Source organism: Bombina bombina, chromosome 1 (genome assembly GCF_027579735.1).
Source record: "Bombina bombina isolate aBomBom1 chromosome 1, aBomBom1.pri, whole genome shotgun sequence".
Classification (NCBI taxonomy): Eukaryota; Metazoa; Chordata; class Amphibia; order Anura; family Bombinatoridae; genus Bombina; species Bombina bombina.
This window is the reverse complement of record NC_069499.1, coordinates 1,586,705,584-1,586,725,303: the sequence shown is the minus strand read 5'-3', so window position 1 is coordinate 1,586,725,303 and position 19,720 is coordinate 1,586,705,584. Positions and strand designations below refer to the sequence as shown.

General features: G+C 41.9%; 1 protein-coding gene across 1 annotated transcript in view; it reads left to right on the top strand.

Annotated features, from left to right (window-relative positions):
- FOXK2 (forkhead box K2) overlaps positions 1-19,720 on the top strand; it is a 525,324-nt gene that overhangs the window by 228,843 nt on the left and 276,761 nt on the right. Inside the window, exons 3-4 of the mRNA XM_053688868.1 lie at positions 9,813-10,007; positions 14,709-14,856. Coding sequence (XP_053544843.1) covers positions 9,813-10,007; positions 14,709-14,856 — 343 coding nt within the window. The remainder of the gene's footprint in view (positions 1-9,812; positions 10,008-14,708; positions 14,857-19,720) is intronic.

Below are 19,720 nucleotides of genomic sequence, written 5' to 3'. Positions count from 1 at the left end.
CAGACAGACAATATCACAACAGTGGCATATGTCAATCATCAGGGTGGGACTCACAGTCCCCAAGCTATGAAAGAAATATCTCTGATACTTGCTTGGGCGGAATCCAGCTCCTGTCTAATCTCTGCGGTACATATCCCAGGTGTAGACAATTGGGAGGTGGATTATCTCAGCCGTCAGACTTTACATCCATGGGAGTGGTCTCTCCATCTAGATGTATTTTCTCAGATTGTTTAGATGTGGGGTCTTCCAGAGAGAGATCTCATGGCCTCTCATCTAAACAAGAAACTTCCCAGATACCTGTCCAAGGATGTACAGGCGGAAGCAGTGGATTTGCTGACACTTCCTTGGTGTTATCATCCTGCTTACATTTTCCCGCCTCTAGTTCTCCTTCCAAGAGTGATATCCAAAATCATCATGGAACAATCATTTGTGCTGCTGGTGGCTCCAGCATGGCCACAAAGGTTTCGGTATGCGGATCTGGTTCGAATGTCCAGTTTGCCCGCCTTGGCCACTTCCGTTACGGCCAGACCTATCTCAAGGTCCGTTTTTCCATCAGGATCTCAAATCATTAAATTTGAAGGTATGGAAATTGAACGCTTAGTTCTAAGTCATAGAGGTTTCTCTGACTCAGTGATTAATACTATGTTACAAGCTCGTAAATCTGTCTCTAGAAAGATTTATTATAGAGTTTGGAAGACTTACATTTCATGGTGTTCTTCTCATAAATTCTCCTGGCATTCTTTTAGAATTCCTAGAATTTTACAGTTTCTTCAGGATGGTTTGGATACAGGTTTGTCTGCAAGTTCCTTGAAAGGACAAATCTCTGCTCTCTGTTTTATTTCAAAGAAAGATTGCTATATTTCCTGTTATACACTGTTTTGTACAGGCTTTACTTCGTATTAAGCCTGTCATTAAATCAATTTCTCCTCCTTGGAGTCTTAATTTGGTTCTGAAAGCCTTACAGGCTCCTCCATTTGAACCTATGCCTTCTTTGGACATTAAACTACTTTCTTGGAAAGTGTTGTTCCTTTTGGCCATCTCTTCTGCTAGAAGAGTTTCTGAGCTATCTGCTCTTTCTTGTGAGTCTCCTTTTCTGATTTTTCATCAGGATAAGACAGTTTTGCGGACTTCTTTTCAATTTTTACCTAAGGTTGTGAATTCTAACAACATTAATAGAGAAATTGTTGTCCCTTCCTTATGTCCTAATCCTAAGAATTCTTTGGAAAGATCCTTACATTCTTTGGATGTGGTAAGAGCTTTGAAATATTATGTGGAAGCTACTAAAGATTTCAGGAAGACTTCCAGTCTATTTGTTATATTTTCTGGTCCTAGGAAAGGTCAGAAGGCTTCTGCTATTTCCTTGGCTTCTTGGTTGAAACTTTTGATTCATCAAGCTTATTTGGAGTCGGGTCAGGCCCCACCTCAGAGAATTACAGCTCATTCTACTAGATCAGTCTCCACTTCGTGGGCTTTTAAGAATGAAGCTTCAGTTGATCAGATTTGCAAAGCAGCAACTTGGTCTTCTTTGCATACATTTACTAAATTCTACAGTTTTGATGTATTTGTTTCTTCGGAAGCAGTTTTTGGTAGAAAAGTTCTTCAGGTAGCTGTTTCAGTTTGATTCTTCTGCTTTTGATTTAAGTTTTTTTCTTTCAATTATGAAAATAAACTTAATTTTTTGGGTTGTGGATTAATCTTTTCAGCGGAAAATGGCTGTTTTTATTCTATTCCCTCCCTCTCTAGTGACTCTTGAGTGGAGTTCCACATCTTGGTTATTGCTATCCCATATGTCACTAGCTCATGGACTCTTGCCAATTACATGAAAGAAAATATAATTTATGTAAGAACTTACCTGATAAATTCATTTCTTTCATATTGGCAAGAGTCCATGAGGCCCACCCTTTTTATGGTGGTTAGGATTTTTTGTATAAAGCACAATTATTTCCAAATTTTTTGTTGATGCTTTCTACTCTTTTCTTTATCACCCCACTGCTTGGCTATTCGTTAAACTGAATTGTGTGTGTGGTGAGGGGTGTATTTATAGGCATTTTGAGGTTTGGGAAACTTTGCCCCTCCTGGTAGGATTGTATATCCCATATGTCACTAGCTCATGGACTCTTGCCAATATGAATGAAATGAATTTATCAGGTAAGTTCTTACATAAATTATATTTTTGAACAAAGGATACCAAGAGAACTAAGCAAACTAGATCATAGAAATTAATTAGAAAGTTGTTTAAAATTGTGTGCTCTGAAGAAAAAAATTTGGGTTTCATGTCCCTTTTAATAGTTACAATATCGCATTGTCTTGTTTCAGAATCTTTTTTTGATTTAAAAGTACAATTATGTGAAGATCTAATTGGTTTATCCAACTTTATAGTATTCATTTCATTGTGGGGACTACAATGCCATCAGGAACAAACTCCTGTAGGATGGTTCCTATCACCTACACAAACCTAGAACAAACTCCTGTAGGAGGGTTCCTATCACTTACATAAACCTAGAACAAACTCCTGTAGGAGGGTTCCCATCACTTACACAAACCTAGAACAAACTCCTGTAGGAGGCTTCCCATCACTTACACAAACCTAGAACAAACTCCTGTAGTAGGGTTCCCAGTAACTGCTTTATATACAGTTTTCTATGGCTGCCACTTACACAAACGTAGAACAAACACCTGTAGGAGGGTTCCCACTAACTGCTTTATACACAGTTTTCTAGGGCTGCCACTTACACAAACGTAGAACAAACTCCTGTAGTAAGGTTCCCAGTAACGGCTTTATATACAGTTTTCTATGGCTGCACAAACACAGAACAAACTTATGATTCAGAAACTGCTTTACATTGGGACAAATTAGGACCATGCAGTATCAGGATGTTGTGATGTGACATTAGGTGCTCTTACATGCCAAATGAATTGCTGAAACCTTTTATTTAGTGCATGAAATAGACTCTTAGCGGAAGTCAGAAGAAATGAAGAGGAGTTAAGAACATGTCAGATTTTTCATACTATCCTGAGATCTAGTTAAAGCTACTTTCATCATGTGGGATGATATAAATAATGCCTCATTCTAGTCAGTTTTTCTCTGTATAGCACATGGTTTAGTATGAATATCATCTGCTTTAGAGCTGTAAAACTATATCACTCATACAGAGATCCTGGCATCTTCATAGTCGGCTAACCAATAGCTAAAAAAGGTTTCAGGGTTATTTTGACTGCTAGATAAGGTGTCACTGAACTGCTCTCACTCTCTCTGCTCAGAGGAAGTTTGCATCAAGCTGGAGCCTTGGGTATTTTCATTTCACTTGCAGTGTCTGAATGACAGCTAGTGAGGGGCCCACACGTAACGGGTAGTTTGGCTACATATGCTGTGTGTGTTCAGGCCTCTGTTACAAACACTGCTGCCGTATAGCCCTTAACACATGTACACTCCTGAGCATACCCAAGTATGTATGCTCTTGTGCCAGTGAGCTAAGTTTCAACATTGGATACCAAAAGAAACTTTGTCTAGAGAGCTCAGAATATTTGCTGTGTCTAAATTACATTGGTTACTGCATTCAGCCATAAAGAGTCAGTTATGAAAATGAAAAAAATCATGATGATCTGATCCTACAATAAAGCTGATCATGTTTCCCATAATGTATACATTTCTCTTGTTAGGTGTATCCAGTCCACGGATCATCCATTACTTGTGGGATATTCTCCTTCCCAACAGGAAGTTGCAAGAGGATCACCCACAGCAGAGCTGTTATATAGCTCCTCCCCTAACTGCCATATCCAGTCATTCTCTTGCAACTCTCAACAAAGATGGAGGTAGTAAGCGGAAAGTTTGTTTTTAAATGGTACCGGAGTTGTACTATTTTATCTCAGGCAGCATTTAGAAGAAGAATCTGCCTGCGTTTTCTATGATCTTAGCAGAAGTAACTAAGATCCACTGCTGTTCTCACATATGTCTGAGGAGTGAGGTAACTTCAGAGGGAGAATGGCGTGCAGGTTACCCTGCAATAAGGTATGTGCAGTTTTAAGTTTTTCTAGGGATGGAATTGCTAGAAAATGCTGCTGATACCGGATTAATGCAAGTTAAGCCTAAATACAGTGATTTAATAGCGACTAGTAACAGGCTTACTATAAGAGGTATAGACTCTTATATATATGCAATATAAAACGTTTGCTGGCATGTTTAATTCTTTTTATATGTGCTTTGGTGATAAAACTTATTGGAGCTTAGTTTTTTCCACATGGCTGGCTTGATTTTTGCCTAGAAACCGTTCCCTGAGGCTTTCCACTGTTGTAGTATGAGTGGGAGGGGCCTATTTTAGCGCTTTGTTGCGCACTTAAAATTACAGACAGAGACATTCAGCTTCCCTCAGCAGTTCCCCTGCATGATATAGGACATTTCTGAAGGGCTCAAAAGGCTTCAAAAGTCGTGTATTGAGGAAGGTAAAGCCACAGTGGGGCTGTGGCAGTTGTTATGACTGTTTAAAAAACGTATTTTTCGTTTTGTTAATCTGTTTTTTGTATTAAGGGGTTAATCATCCATTTGCAAGTGGGTGCAATACTCTGCTAACTTGTTACATACACTAAAAATTTTGTTAGTTTAACTGCCTTTTTTCACTGTTATTTAAAATTTGTTTCTCTTAAAGGCACAGTAAAGTTTTTTTCTATTTGCTTGTTAACTTGATTTAAAGTGTTTACCAAGCTTGCTGGTCTCATTGCTAGTCTGTACAAACATGTCTGACATAGAGGAAGCTCTTTGTGCATTATGTTTAAAAGCCATGGTGGAACACCCTAGAAGAATGTGTACTAAATGTATTGATTTCACTTTAAACAATAAAGATCAGCCTTTATCTTTAAAAGAAATATCACCAGAAGATTCTGACGAGGGGGAAGTTATGCCTACTAACTCCTCCCACGTGTCAGACCCTTTGACTCCCGCTCAAGGGACTCACGCTAGAATGGCGCCAAGTACATCAAAGACGCCCATAGCGATTACTTTACAAGACATGGCGGCGATCATGGATAATACCCTGTCAGCGGTATTAGCCAGACTGCCTGAATTCAGAGGCAAGCGCGATAGCTCTGGGGTTAGACGTAATACAGAGCGCGCAGATGTTTTAAGGCCCATGTCTGATACTGCGTCACAATATGCAGAAGCTGAGGAAGGAGAGCTTCAGTCTGTGGGTGACGTCTCTGACTCGGGGAAACCTGATTCAGATATGTCTACTTTTAAATTTAAGCTTGAGAACCTCCGGGTGTTGCTTTGAGAGGTTTTAGCTGCTCTGAATGACTGTGACACAATTGCAGTGCCAGAGAAATTGTGTAGCCTGGATAAATACTATGCAGTGCCGGTGTGTACGGACGTTTTTCCAATACCTAAAAGGTTTACAGAAATTATTACTAAGGAGTGGGACAGACCCGGTGTGCCGTTTTCCCCCCCTCCTATTTTTAGAAAAATGTTTCCAATAGACGCCACCACACGGGACTTATGGCAGACGGTCCCTAAAGTGGAGGGAGCAGTTTCTACTTTAGCAAAGCGTACCACTATCCCTGTCGAGGACAGTTGTGCTTTTTCAGATCCAATGGATAAAAAAATTAGAAGGTTACCTTAAGAAAATGTTTATTCAACAAGGTTTTATCCTGCAGCCCCTTGCATGCATTGCGCCTGTCACTGCTGCTGCGGCGTTCTGGTTTGAGTCTCTGGAAGAGGCCTTTCAGACAGCTACTCCATTGACTGAAATACTTGACAAGCTTAGAACACTTAAGCTAGCTAATTCTTTTGTTTCTGATGCCATTGTTCATTTGATTAAACGAACGGCTAAGAATTCTGGATTCGCCATCCAGGCGCGTAGGGCGCTATGGCTTAAATCTTGGTCAGCTGACGTGACTTCGAAGTCTAAATTACTTAACATTCCCTTCAAGGGGCAGACCCTATTCGGGCCTGGTTTGAAGGAAATTATTGCTGACATTACTGGAGGTAAGGGTCATGCCCTTCCTCAGGACAGGGCCAAATCAAGGGCCAAACAGTCTAATTTTCGTGCCTTTCGTAACTCAAAGGCAGGTGCAGCATCAACTTCCTCTGCTACAAAACAAGAGGGAACTTTTGCTCAATCCAAGCCGGCTTGGAAATTTAACCAGGCCTGGAGCAAAGGCAAGCAGACCAAAAAGCCTGCTGCTGCCTCTAAGACAGCATGAAGGAACGGCCCCCTATCCGGTAACGGATCTAGTAGGGGGCAGACTTTCTCTCTTCGCCCAGGTGTGGGCAAGAGATGTTCAGGATCCCTGGGCGTTGGAGATCATATCTCAGGGATATCTTCTGGACTTCAAAGCTTCCCCCCCGCAAGGGAGATTTCACCTTTCGAGATTATCTGTAAACCAGATAAAGAAAGAGGCATTCTTACGCTGTGTGCAAGACCTCCTAATAATGGGAGTGATCCATCCAGTTCCACAGATGGAACAAGGACAGGGATTTTATTCAAATCTTTTTGTGGTTCCCAAAAAAGAGGGAACCTTCAGACCAATTTTGGATCTAAAGATCTTAAACAAATTCCTCAGAGTTCCATCGTTCAAAATGGAAACTATTCGGACAATCCTACCTATGATCCAGGAGGGTCAGTACATGACCACATTGGATTTGAAGGATACTTACCTTCACATACCGATTCACAAAGATCATCATCGGTTCCTAAGGTTTGCCTTTCTAGACAGGCATTACCAGTTTGTGGCTCTTCCCTTCGGGTTAGCTACAGCCCCAAGAATTTTTACAAAGGTTCTGGGGTCTCTTCTGGCGGTCCTAAGACCACGGGGCATAGCAGTGGCCCCTTATCTAGACGACATCCTGATACAGGCGTCAAACTTCCAAATTGCCAAATCTCATACAGACATAGTGTTGGCATTTCTGAGGTCGCATGGGTGGAAAGTGAACGAGGGAAAGAGTTCTCTATCACCCCTCACAAGGGTTTTCTTCCTAGGAACTCTGATTCTGTAGAAATGAAAATTTACCTGACGGAGTCCAGGTTATCAAAGCTTCTAAATTCCTGCCGTGTTCTTCACTACATTCCGCGCCCTTCGGTGGCTCAGTGCATGGAAGTGATCGGCTTAATGGTAGCGGCGATGGACATAGTGCCATTTGCGCGCCTACATCTCAGACCGCTGCAATTATGCATGCTCAGTCAGTGGAATGGGGATTACACAGATTTGTCCCCTCTGCTAAATCTGGATCAAGAGACCAGAGATTCTCTTCTCTGGTGGCTATCTCGGGTCCATCTGTCCAAAGGTATGACCTTTCGCAGGCCAGATTGGACAATTGTAACAACAGATGCCAGCCTTCTAGGTTGGGGTGCAGTCTGGAATTCCCTGAAGGCTCAGGGATCGTGGACTCAGGAGGAGAAACTCCTCCCAATAAATATTCTGGAGTTAAGAGCAATATTCATTGCTCTTCTAGCTTGGCCTCAGTTAGCAACCCTGAGGTTCATCAGATTTCAGTCGGACAACATCACGACTGTGACTTACATCAACCATCAAGGGGGGACCAGGAGCTCCCTAGCGATGTTAGAAGTCTCCAAGATAATTCGCTGGGCAGAGACTCGCTCTTGCCATCTATCAGCGATCCATATCCCAGGTGTAGAGAACTGGGAGGCGGATTTTCTAAGTCGTCAGACTTTTCATCCGGGGGAGTGGGAACTCCATCCGGAGGTGTTTGCTCAATTGGTTCATCGTTGGGGCACACCAGAATTGGATCTCATGGCGTCTCGCCAGAACGCCAAGCTTCCTTGTTACGGATCCAGGTCCAGGGACCCAGAAGCGACGCTGATAGATGCTCTAGCAGCGCCGTGGTTCTTCAACCTGGCGAATGTGTGTTTCCACCGTTTCCTCTGCTCCCTCGAATGATTGCCAAAATCAAACAGGAGAGAGCATCGGTGATCTTGATCGCGCCTGCGTGGCCACGCAGGACCTGGTATGCAGACCTGGTGGACATGTCATCCTTTCCACCTTGGCCTCTGCCTCTGAGACAAGACCTTCTACTACAAGGTCCTTTCAATCATCCAAATCTAATTTCTCTGAGACTGACTGCCTGGAGATTGAACGCTTGATTTTATCAAGGCGTGGCTTCTCCGAGTCAGTCATTGATACCTTAATACAGGCATGAAAGCCTGTAACCAGGAAAATCTACCATAAGATATGGCGCAAATATCTTTATTGGTGTGAATCCAAGAATTACTCATGGAGTAAGGTTAGGATTCCTAGGATATTGTCCTTTCTCCAAGAGGGTTTGGATAAAGGATTATCAGCTAGTTCTTTAAAGGGACAGATTTCTGCTCTGTCTATCCTTTTGCACAAGCGTCTGGCAGAGGTTCCAGACGTCCAGGCATTTTGTCAGGCTTTGGTTAGAATTAAGCCTGTGTTTAAACCGGTTGCTCCTCCATGGAGCTTAAACTTGGTTCTTAAGGTTCTTCAAGGAGTTCCGTTTGAACCCCTTCATTCCATTGATATCAAACTTTTATCTTGGAAAGTTCTGTTTTTGATGGCTATTTCCTCGGCTCGTAGAGTCTGAGTTATCAGCTTTACAATGTGATTCTCCTTATCTGATTTTCCATACAGATAAAGTAGTTCTGTGTACAAAACCTGGGTTTTTACCTAAGGTAGTTTCCAACATGAATATCAATCAAGAGATTGTTGTTCCATCATTGTGTCCTAATCCTTCTTCAAAGAAGGAACGTCTTTTACATTATTTGGACGTAGTCCGTGCTTTAAAGTTTTACTTACAAGCGACTAAAGATTTTCGTTACAACATCTTCCCTGTTTGTTGTTTACTCTGGACAGAGGAGAGGTCAAAAGGCTTCGGCAACCTCTCTTTCTTTTTGGCTTTGGAGCGTAATTCGCTTAGCCTATGAGACTGCTGGACAGCAGCCCCCTGAAAGGATTACAGCTCATTCTACTAGAGCTGTGGCTTCCACCTGGGCCTTTAAAAATGAGGCTTCTGTTGAACAGATTTGCAAAGCGGCGACTTGGTCTTCGCTTCATATCTTTTCAAAATTTTACAAATTTGATACTTTTGCTTCTTCGGAGGCTATTTTTGGGAGAAAGGTTCTACAGGCAGTGGTCCCTTCCGTTTAAGTACCTGCCTTGTCCCTCCCTTCATCCGTGTACTTTAGCTTTGGTATTGGTATCCCACAAGTAATGGATGATTCGTGGACTGGATACACCTAACAAGAGAAAACATAATTTATGCTTACCTGATAAATTTATTTCTCTTGTGGTGTATCCAGTCCACGGCCCGCCCTGTCCTTTTAAGGCAGGTCTAAATTTTAAACTAGAGTCACCACTGCACCCTATGGTTTCTCCTTTCTCGGCTAGTTTCGGTCGAATGACTGGATATGGCAGTTAGGGGAGGAGCTATATAGCAGCTCTGCTGTGGGTGATCCTCTTGCAACTTCCTGTTTGGAAGGAGAATATCCCACAAGTAATGGATGAACCCGTGGACTGGATACACCACAAGAGAAATAAATTTATCAGGTAAGCATAAATTATGTTTTTATGGTGGTTATGATTTTTTTTTGTATAAAGCACAATTATTTCCAAATTCCTTTTTTGATGCATTTTACTCCTTTCTTTATCACCCCACTACTTGGCTATTTGTAAAACTGAATTGTGGGTGTGGTGAGGGGTGTATTTATAGGCATTTTGAGGTTTGGGAAACTTTGCCCCTCCTGGTAGGATTGTATATCCCCTACGTCACTAGCTCATGGACTCTTGCCAATATGAAAGAAATTAATTTATCAGGTTCTTACATAAATTGTTTTTATGTTTTACAGATGTACCTTCAGGTTTCCCAGCACAAACATCAAGATCACATTCACTGCTCTGGCCAGCGACAAAAAGGAGAAGCAAGAAGCCCCTGAATCCCCCATCAAACCTGTGCAGCCCCAGATTTCTCCCCTCACAATAAACATTCCAGAGAACATGGCTCACTTGATTAGTCCCATCCCCTCACCCACAGGAACTATAAGGTATGCTGTAGCTATGGCCAAGGGCTCATACAAAACTAAAATGACCTGAATCTTCATACTGGAGAGTTGCGAGAGAGCTGATAAGTCATGAAGTATAATGGCCATGTGCCAGTAGGCTTACCATCTAGCAATTTGGTGGCACTGAATCAGTGGACTTAATATCCAGTGTCTAATAGACACTGAACCAGTGGGCTTACAATTTAGCGGTATGACACTGCCAGTGGGCTTACAATCTAGCAATATGACACTGCCAGTGGGCTTACAATCTAATGACTAGGCACTGAGCTAGTGGGTTTACAATCTAGCAATATGACACTGGCAGTGGGCTTACAGTCTAGAGCAGGGTTCTTTAAACCTCAGGTCGGGGACCATTACTGGGTCGCAACACCATGTTTACTGGGTTGTGAATTGTGTGTGTTGTAGGAGAGAGTGTGTATGTGTAATATGGGAGTGTGTGTGTGGTCTGTATGTAATATAAAAATGTGTGTGTGTTGTATGAGTGTGTATATATGTGTTGTATGAGAGTGTGTGTGTAGTGTATGAGAGAGAGTGTGTGTTGTAGGAGAGAGTGTGTATGTGTAATATGGGAGTGTGTGTGTGGTCTGTATGTAATATAAAAATGTGTGCGTTGTATGAGTGTGTGTATGTATGTATGAGAGAGAGTGTGTGTGTGTGTTGTATGAGAGAGAGTGTGTGTTGTATGAGAGAGAGTGTGTGTTGTATGAGAGAGAGTGTGTGTTGTATGAGAGAGAGTGTGTGTTGTATGAGAGAGAGTGTGTGTTGTATGAGAGAGAGTGTGTGTTGTATGAGAGAGAGTGTGTGTTGTATGAGAGAGAGTGTGTGTTGTATGAGAGAGAGTGTGTGTGTTGTATGAGAGAGAGAGTGTGTGTTGTATGAGAGAGAGAGTGTGTGTTGTATGAGAGAGAGAGTGTGTGTTGTATGAGAGAGAGAGTGTGTGTTGTATGAGAGAGAGAGTGTGTGTTGTATGAGAGAGAGAGTGTGTGTTGTATGAGAGAGAGTGTGTGTTGTATGAGAGAGAGTGTGTGTTGTATGAGAGAGAGTGTGTGTGTTGTATGAGAGAGAGAGTGTGTGTTGTATGAGAGAGAGAGTGTGTGTTGTATGAGAGAGAGAGTGTGTGTTGTATGAGAGAGAGAGTGTGTGTTGTATGAGAGAGAGAGTGTGTGTTGTATGAGAGAGAGAGTGTGTGTTGTATGAGAGAGAGAGTGTGTGTTGTATGAGAGAGAGAGTGTGTGTTGTATGAGAGAGAGAGTGTGTGTTGTATGAGAGAGAGAGTGTGTGTTGTATGAGAGAGAGAGTGTGTGTTGTATGAGAGAGAGAGTGTGTGTTGTATGAGAGAGAGAGTGTGTGTTGTATGAGAGAGAGAGTGTGTGTTGTATGAGAGAGAGAGTGTGTGTTGTATGAGAGAGAGAGTGTGTGTTGTATGAGAGAGAGAGTGTGTGTTGTATGAGAGAGAGAGTGTGTGTTGTATGAGAGAGAGAGTGTGTGTTGTATGAGAGAGAGAGTGTGTGTTGTATGAGAGAGAGAGTGTGTGTTGTATGAGAGAGAGAGTGTGTGTTGTATGAGAGAGAGAGTGTGTGTTGTATGAGAGAGAGAGTGTGTGTTGTATGAGAGAGAGAGTGTGTGTTGTATGAGAGAGAGAGTGTGTGTTGTATGAGAGAGAGAGTGTGTGTTGTATGAGTTGAGAGAGAGTGTGTGTTGTATGAGTTGAGAGAGAGTGTGTGTTGTATGAGTTGAGAGAGAGTGTGTGTTGTATGAGTTGAGAGAGAGTGTGTGTTGTATGAGTTGAGAGAGAGTGTGTGTTGTATGAGTTGAGAGAGAGTGTGTGTTGTATGAGTTGAGAGAGTGTGTGTTGTATGAGTTGTGAGAGTGTGTGTTGTATGAGTTGTGAGAGTGTGTGTTGTATGAGTTGTGAGAGTGTGTGTTGTATGAGTTGTGAGAGTGTGTGTTGTGTGTGTTGTGAGAGAGAGTGTGTTGTGTGTGTTGTGTGTGTGTGTGTTGTATGAGAGAGAGTGTGTGTGTGTGTGTGTTGTATGAGAGAGAGTGTGTGTGTTGTATGAGAGAGAGTGTGTGTGTGTGTGTTGTATGAGAGTGTGTGTGTGTGTGTTGTATGAGAGTGTGTTGTGTGTGTGTTGTATGAGAGTGTGTTGTGTGTGTTGTATGAGAGTGTGTTGTGTGTGTTGTATGAGAGTGTGTTGTGTGTGTTGTATGAGAGAGTGTGTGTGTGTTGTATGAGAGAGTGTGTGTGTGTTGTATGAGAGAGTGTGTGTGTGTTGTATGAGAGAGAGTGTGTTGTGTGTGTTGTATGAGAGAGAGTGTGTTGTGTGTGTTGTATGAGAGAGAGTGTGTTGTGTGTGTTGTATGAGAGAGAGTGTGTTGTGTGTGTTGTATGAGAGAGAGTGTGTTGTGTGTGTTGTATGAGAGAGAGTGTGTTGTGTGTGTTGTATGAGAGAGAGTGTGTTGTGTGTGTTGTATGAGAGAGAGTGTGTTGTGTGTGTTGTATGAGAGAGAGTGTGTTGTGTGTGTTGTATGAGAGAGAGTGTGTTGTGTGTGTTGTATGAGAGAGAGTGTGTTGTGTGTGTTGTATGAGAGAGTGTGTTGTGTGTGTTGTATGTGAGAGAGAGTGTGTTGTGTGTGTTGTATGTGAGAGAGAGTGTGTTGTGTGTGTTGTATGAGAGAGAGAGTGTGTTGTGTGTGTTGTATGAGAGAGAGTGTGTGTGTGTGTGTGTGTGTGTTATTACCTATTACAACACGTTCAAGTTTGACTACAATCGGCAAAAGAACTCGCACATTTTACTCACTTTGCCAAAAATGGCAGCTATCTTATATATTACTTCGGAAATTTTCAGACCAAGCATAAAAATATGTTTGGGAAGGTATGTGGTATGATTGCACTGGGTCTTGGAAGAAAAGTTTGAAGAACCCTGGTCTAGAGGCAGCCTAGCAGTATTTATGGCTCTGAACAAGCGGTATATAACAATGTGGCGTCGTTATACAATGTAGTGTTATATATGATACTGCACCAGGAGGTATAAAATAAAGCAGTATTTATGGCACTGAACAAGCGGTATATAACAATGTGGCGTGGTTATACAATGTAGTGTTATACCTCCTTGTGCGGTATCATATTATATAACACTACATTGTATAACCACGCCACATTGTTATATACCGCTTGTTCAGTGCCATAAATACCGCTATATGTTATACCTCCTCGTGCAGTATCATATATAACATATAGCAGTATTTATGGCACTGAACAAGCGGTATATAACAATGTGGCGTCGTTATACAATGTAGTGTTATATATGATACTGCACCAGGAGGTATAAAATAAAGCAGTATTTATGGCACTGAACAAGCGGTATATAACAATGTGGCGTGGTTATACAATGTAGTGTTATACCTCCTCGTGCAGTATCATATTATATAACACTACATTGTATAACCACGCCACATTGTTATATACCGCTTGTTCAGTGCCATAAATACTGCAATATGATATACCTCCTGGTGGAGTATCATATATAACACTACATTGTATAACCACGCCACATTGTTATATACCGCTTGTTCAGTGCCATAAATACCGCTATATGTTATACCTCCTCGTGCAGTATCATATATAACATATAGCAGTATTTATGGCACTGAACAAGCGGTATATAACAATGTGGAGTGGTTATAAAATGTAGTGTTGTATATGATACTGCACGAGGAGGTATATACCGCTTTTTCATTGCCATAAATACTGCTATATTTTATACCTCCTGGTGCAGTATCATATATAACACTACATTGTATAACCACGCCACATTGTTATATACCATTTGTTCAGTGCCATAAATACTGCTATATTTTATAACAATGTGGCGTGGTTATACAATGTAGTGTTATATATGATACTGCACAAGGAGGTATAAAATATAGCAGTATTTATGGCTCTGCAATGGTGTGCATACAATGTAACGAAGTGTATTTATGTCATTGTGCCAGTGGCAGTCTAGCTGTATATGCTGTATGGTAATGCCAGTTGGCTACAGCCTTCTACTGTAACTGAAACTGTGCCACCGGGTATACTGTGTAGCTGTATAATGCCCCTGTGCCAGTAACAATACATTCTAGCACTATACTATCTGGATTATACCTCTAGCACACTGGTTTACAAACCTGTCCTCGGGCCTTTCTAACTGGACAGATTATCAGGATTACCTTGGATGAGAGCAGGTAAATAACCATGGTTACTAATCATCTGATTATTTAATCTGTGCTCTAGTTCAGATATCCTCACAATGTGGCCTGTTAGTGAGGTGGTCTGAGGACGGGTGCTTTAATAGTACAAGTTTAGAAGCTTCCTTTTGAGGGGTTTGACATTATAATCTTCCTAGCTGTTATGCAGTTTTAATGTGGAGAACCCAAAGAGCTTTTAAGTTTTGTCAAGTAATAGTGCACATTGTAGACCTTCCCTTGTCAGTTTTCAGTATATTTCTAACTTAGCTCTGTTAAAACCTTGTTCCATGAATCCTTTGAGACACCTACTTACAAGTAGTAAAGTATCCCTAAATGGGCAGTGTCACACATTTCTCTAGTCCTGACACTTTTTTGCACATAGTGGCTTTGAATATGTATCTGACTGGATGTGCTTTACTGAACACCATCTTACTAGTATGTCTCTTCACTCAGTGCTGCAAATTCTTGTCCATCAAGCCCCCGTGGTGCTGGTTCTTCGGGATACAAAATAAGTAGAGTATCTGCTTCGGACTTGCACCTTATGACAGAGAACCCCCTATCTGAGAATGACAAGGATGCCTCAGGTGGAGATAGCCCCAAGGTAAGTCTTTTGCTTCCTACACACACATCAAGCAGTTAGTAAGATCTTTATGGATCAGCAGCAGTTGTGAAGAAGACACAAATGTATGCAGAGTTTCTGATGTTTAAAAAAAAATGTAGGTGAAAACTGTAGGTTAATATTTAAAAGGTGCATACAAAGCATGACAGACGGCTGCACTCTGAGATGACTTAGTACATATATGGTGCCCTTGGCAGCTATTTCGAAAAGAACTTGGTGAATATCAAAAAAACACTCCGTAAATCTGAATGCACATCCAGTGGCATAGGCAGCTACACGTTTTGTATGCATTTCTAAGGCTAAATCCTAAGCACACATTAAAGCTGATACAAGTGTATCTGAAAACCGAACCTTACAATAAGCACTGCGCCAGTTGGCTTACAATCTAGCAATGTAATGACACAGCCAGTGGGTTTACAGTATAGCGGTTTAATAAAACACCTAGAGGTATATAAGACATTACAGTAGTATTTATGGCATTGTACCAGTGGGCATATAGTGAAGAGGTGTAATGGCACAGTGCAAGTGGGCTAAGGTCTAGCTCACTGGATTTCATACCTGTCCTCAGGCATCCCTAACAGGCCAGATGTTTAGGATTACCTTGGTGAAAGCAGGTAAATAACCATGTTTACTAATCAGCTGTTTATTTCACCTGTGCTCTAGTTCAGATATCCTCAAAATCTAACCTGTAAGGAAGGCCTGAGGGCAGGTTTGAAAACCAGTGGTCTTGCGGTATATCTGGCACTGTACCAGTGGGCATATACATTTTTTTTCTTTCATACAGGTGGTTAGAGTCCACGATCCATTACTCCTGGGAATTACTCTTCCCTACCACTTGGAGGAGGCAGAGATTCTCAAACCACAATAACCTCTCCTACCTCACTGGCAACTTAGTCTGGTCTTTGCCTCCACTGGAAAAAGGTGAAGAATAAATATAAAAAAATATATATATACACAAAGTACTCTGCAAAAGTCTTAGGCCACCTTTAGATTTGTTGTTTTAGCAAAGTTGTAATGACCATACAAATTTTTTTCTTAAATTGAAAGAGTCCACAGCTGCATTCATTACTTTTGGGAAATAAGAACCTGGCCACCAGGAGGCAAAGACACCCCAGCCAAAGGCTTAAATACTCCTCCCACTCCCCTCATCCCCCAGTCATTCTTTGCCTTTCGTCCCAGGAGGATGGCAGAGAAGCGTCATAATTTTTGTTTTTGTCTCCTATGGAGGGTAGTACTCTTTGGCATGGGACAGGAGTTTTAAGTAGTCAGCCTCTCTGTGAGGGCTTGGATGAAAGTTTGAGTCCGGAGAGGCAGGGAGTTTCTTTCTGCAAAACCATCCCGACTCATATTAACAGCTCCTCAAGCAATCGGCGTTGTCTAACTTCGCTTTGCTGCCTGCTTTTTTCTCTCAAGTCCATGGCGGAGGCGATGCTACTATCTGTCACACTTGAAGGGCCGTGTTCCTGTTCCATGGCGTAGATTCCGGTGAGATCGTTTCATTTTACTTTATTCGTCAATGTACTGTAATGTGAATGTTTCTCCAACATAGGTGTGTCCGGTCCACGGCGTCATCCTTACTTGTGGGATATTCTCTTCCCCAACAGGAAATGGCAAAGAGCCCAGCAAAGCTGGTCACATGATCCCTCCTAGGCTCCGCCTACCCCAGTCATTCTCTTTGCCGTTGTACAGGCAACATCTCCACGGAGATGGCTTAGAGTTTTTTAGTGTTTAACTGTAGTTTTTATTATTCAGTCAAGAGTTTGTTATTTTGAAATAGTGCTGGTATGTACTATTTACTCAGAAACAGAAAAGAGATGAAGATTTCTGTTTGTATGAGGAAAATGATTTTAGCAACCGTCACTAAAATCCATGGCTGTTCCACACAGGACTGTTGAGAGCAATTAACTTCAGTTGGGGGAACAGTGAGCAGTCTCTTGCTGCTTGAGGTATGACACATTCTAACAAGACGATGTAATGCTGGAAGCTGTCATTTTCCCTATGGGATCCGGTAAGCCATGTTTATTAAGATCGTAAATAAGGGCTTCACAAGGGCTTATTAAGACTGTAGACTTTTTCTGGGCTAAATCGTTTCATTATTAACACATATTTAGCCTTGAGGAATCATTTATTCTGGGTATTTTGATATAATAATATCGGCAGGCACTGTTTTAGACACCTTATTCTTTAGGGGCTTTCCCAAATCATAGGCAGAGCCTCATTTTCGCGCCGGTGTTGCGCACTTGTTTTTGAGAGGCATGACATGCAGTCGCATGTGAGAGGAGCTCTGATACTTAGAAAAGACTTTCTGAAGGCGTCATTTGGTATCGTATTCCCCTTTGGGCTTGGTTGGGTCTCAGCAAAGCAGATACCAGGGACTGTAAAGGGGTTAAAGTTAAAAACGGCTCCGGTTCCGTTATTTTAAGGGTTAAAGCTTCCAAATTTGGTGTGCAATACTTTTAAGGCTTTAAGACACTGTGGTGAAAATTTGGTGAATTTTGAACAATTCCTTCATGTTTTTTCGCAATTGCAGTAATAAAGTGTGTTCAGTTTAAAATTTAAAGTGACAGTAACGGTTTTATTTTAAAACGTTTTTTGTACTTTGTTATCAAGTTTATGCCTGTTTAACATGTCTGAACTACCAGATAGACTGTGTTCTGAATGTGGGGAAGCCAGAATTCCCATTCATTTAAATAAATGTGATTTATGTGACAATGATGCCCAAGATGATTCCTCAAGTGAGGGGAGTAAGCATGGTACTGCATCATTCCCTCCTTCGTCTACACGAGTCTTGCCCTCTCAGGAGGCCCCTAGTACATCTAGCGCGCCAATACTCCTTACTATGCAACAATTAACGGCTGTAATGGATAATTCTGTCAAAAACATTTTAGCCAAAATGAACACTTATCAGCGTAAGCGCGACTGCTCTGTTTTAGATACTGAAGAGCATGACGACGCTGATAATAATGGTTCTGAAGGGCCCCTAACCCAGTCTGATGGGGCCAGGGAGGTTTTGTCTGAGGGAGAAATTACTGATTCAGGGAACATTTCTCAACAAGCTGAACCTGATGTGATTACGTTTAAATTTAAGTTGGAACATCTCCGCATTCTGCTTAAGGAGGTATTATCCACTCTGGATGATTGTGACAAGTTGGTCATCCCAGAGAAACTATGTAAAATGGACAAGTTCCTAGAGGTCCCGGGGCTCCCAGAAGCTTTTCCTATACCCAAGCGGGTGGCGGACATTGTTAATAAAGAATGGGAAAGGCCCGGTATTCCTTTCGTCCCTCCCCCCATATTTAAAAAATTGTTTCCTATGGTCGACCCCAGAAAGGACTTATGGCAGACAGTCCCCAAGGTCGAGGGAGCGGTTTCCACTTTAAACAAACGCACCACTATACCCATAGAGGATAGTTGTGCTTTCAAAGATCCTATGGATAAAAAATTAGAAGGTTTACTTAAAAAGATGTTTGTTCAGCAGGGTTACCTTCTACAACCAATTTCATGCATTGTCCCTGTAGCTACAGCCGCATGTTTCTGGTTCGATGAGCTGATAAAGGCGGTCGATAGTGATTCTCCTCCTTATGAGGAGATTATGGACAGAATCAATGCTCTCAAATTGGCTAATTCTTTCACCCTAGACGCCACTTTGCAATTGGCTAGGTTAGCGGCTAAGAATTCTGGGTTTGCTATTGTGGCGCGCAGAGCGCTTTGGTTGAAATCTTGGTCAGCTGATGCGTCTTCCAAGAACAAGCTACTTAACATTCCTTTCAAGGGGAAAACGCTGTTTGGCCCTGACTTGAAAGAGATTATCTCTGATATCACTGGGGGTAAGGGCCACGCCCTTCCTCAGGATCGGCCTTTCAAGGCAAAAAATAAACCTAATTTCTCCAACATAGGTGTGTCCGGTCCACGGCGTCATCCTTACTTGTGGGATATTCTCTTCCCCAACAGGAAATGGCAAAGAGCCCAGCAAAGCTGGTCACATGATCCCTTCTAGGCTCCGCCTACCCCAGTCATTCTCTTTGCCGTTGTACAGGCAACATCTCCACGGAGATGGCTTAGAGTTTTTTAGTGTTTAACTGTAGTTTTTCATTATTCAATCAAGAGTTTGTTATTTTCAAATAGTGCTGGTACGTACTATTTACTCAGAAACAGAAAAGAGATGAAGAATTCTGTTTGTATGAGGAAAATGATTTTAGCAACCGTAACTAAAATCCATGGCTGTTCCACACAGGACTGTTGAGAGCAATTAACTTCAGTTGGGGGAACAGTTTGCAGTCCCTTGCTGCTTGAGGTATGACACATTCTAACAAGACGATGTAATGCTGGAAGCTGTCATTTTCCCTATGGGATCCGGTAAGCCATGTTTATTACGATTGTAAATAAGGGCTTCACAAGGGCTTATTTAAACTGTAGACTTTTTCTGGGCTAAATCGATTGATTATTAACACATATTTAGCCTTGAGGAATCATTTTATCTGGGTATTTTGATATAATATCGGCAGGCACTGTTTTAGACACCTTATTCTTTAGGGGCTTTCCCAAAGCATAGGCAGAGTCTCATTTTCGCGCCGGTGTTGCGCACTTGTTTTTGAGAGGCATGGCATGCAGTCGCATGTGAGAGGAGCTCTGATACTTATAAAAGACTTCTGAAGGCGTCATTTGGTATCGTATTCCCCTTTGGGTTTGGTTGGGTCTCAGCAAAGCAGATACCAGGGACTGTAAAGGGGTTTAAAGCTTAAAACGGCTCCGGTTCCGTTATTTTAAGGGTTAAAGCTTCCAAAATTGGTGTGCAATATTTTCAAGGCTTTAAGACGCTGTGGTGAAAATTTGGTGAATTTTGAAC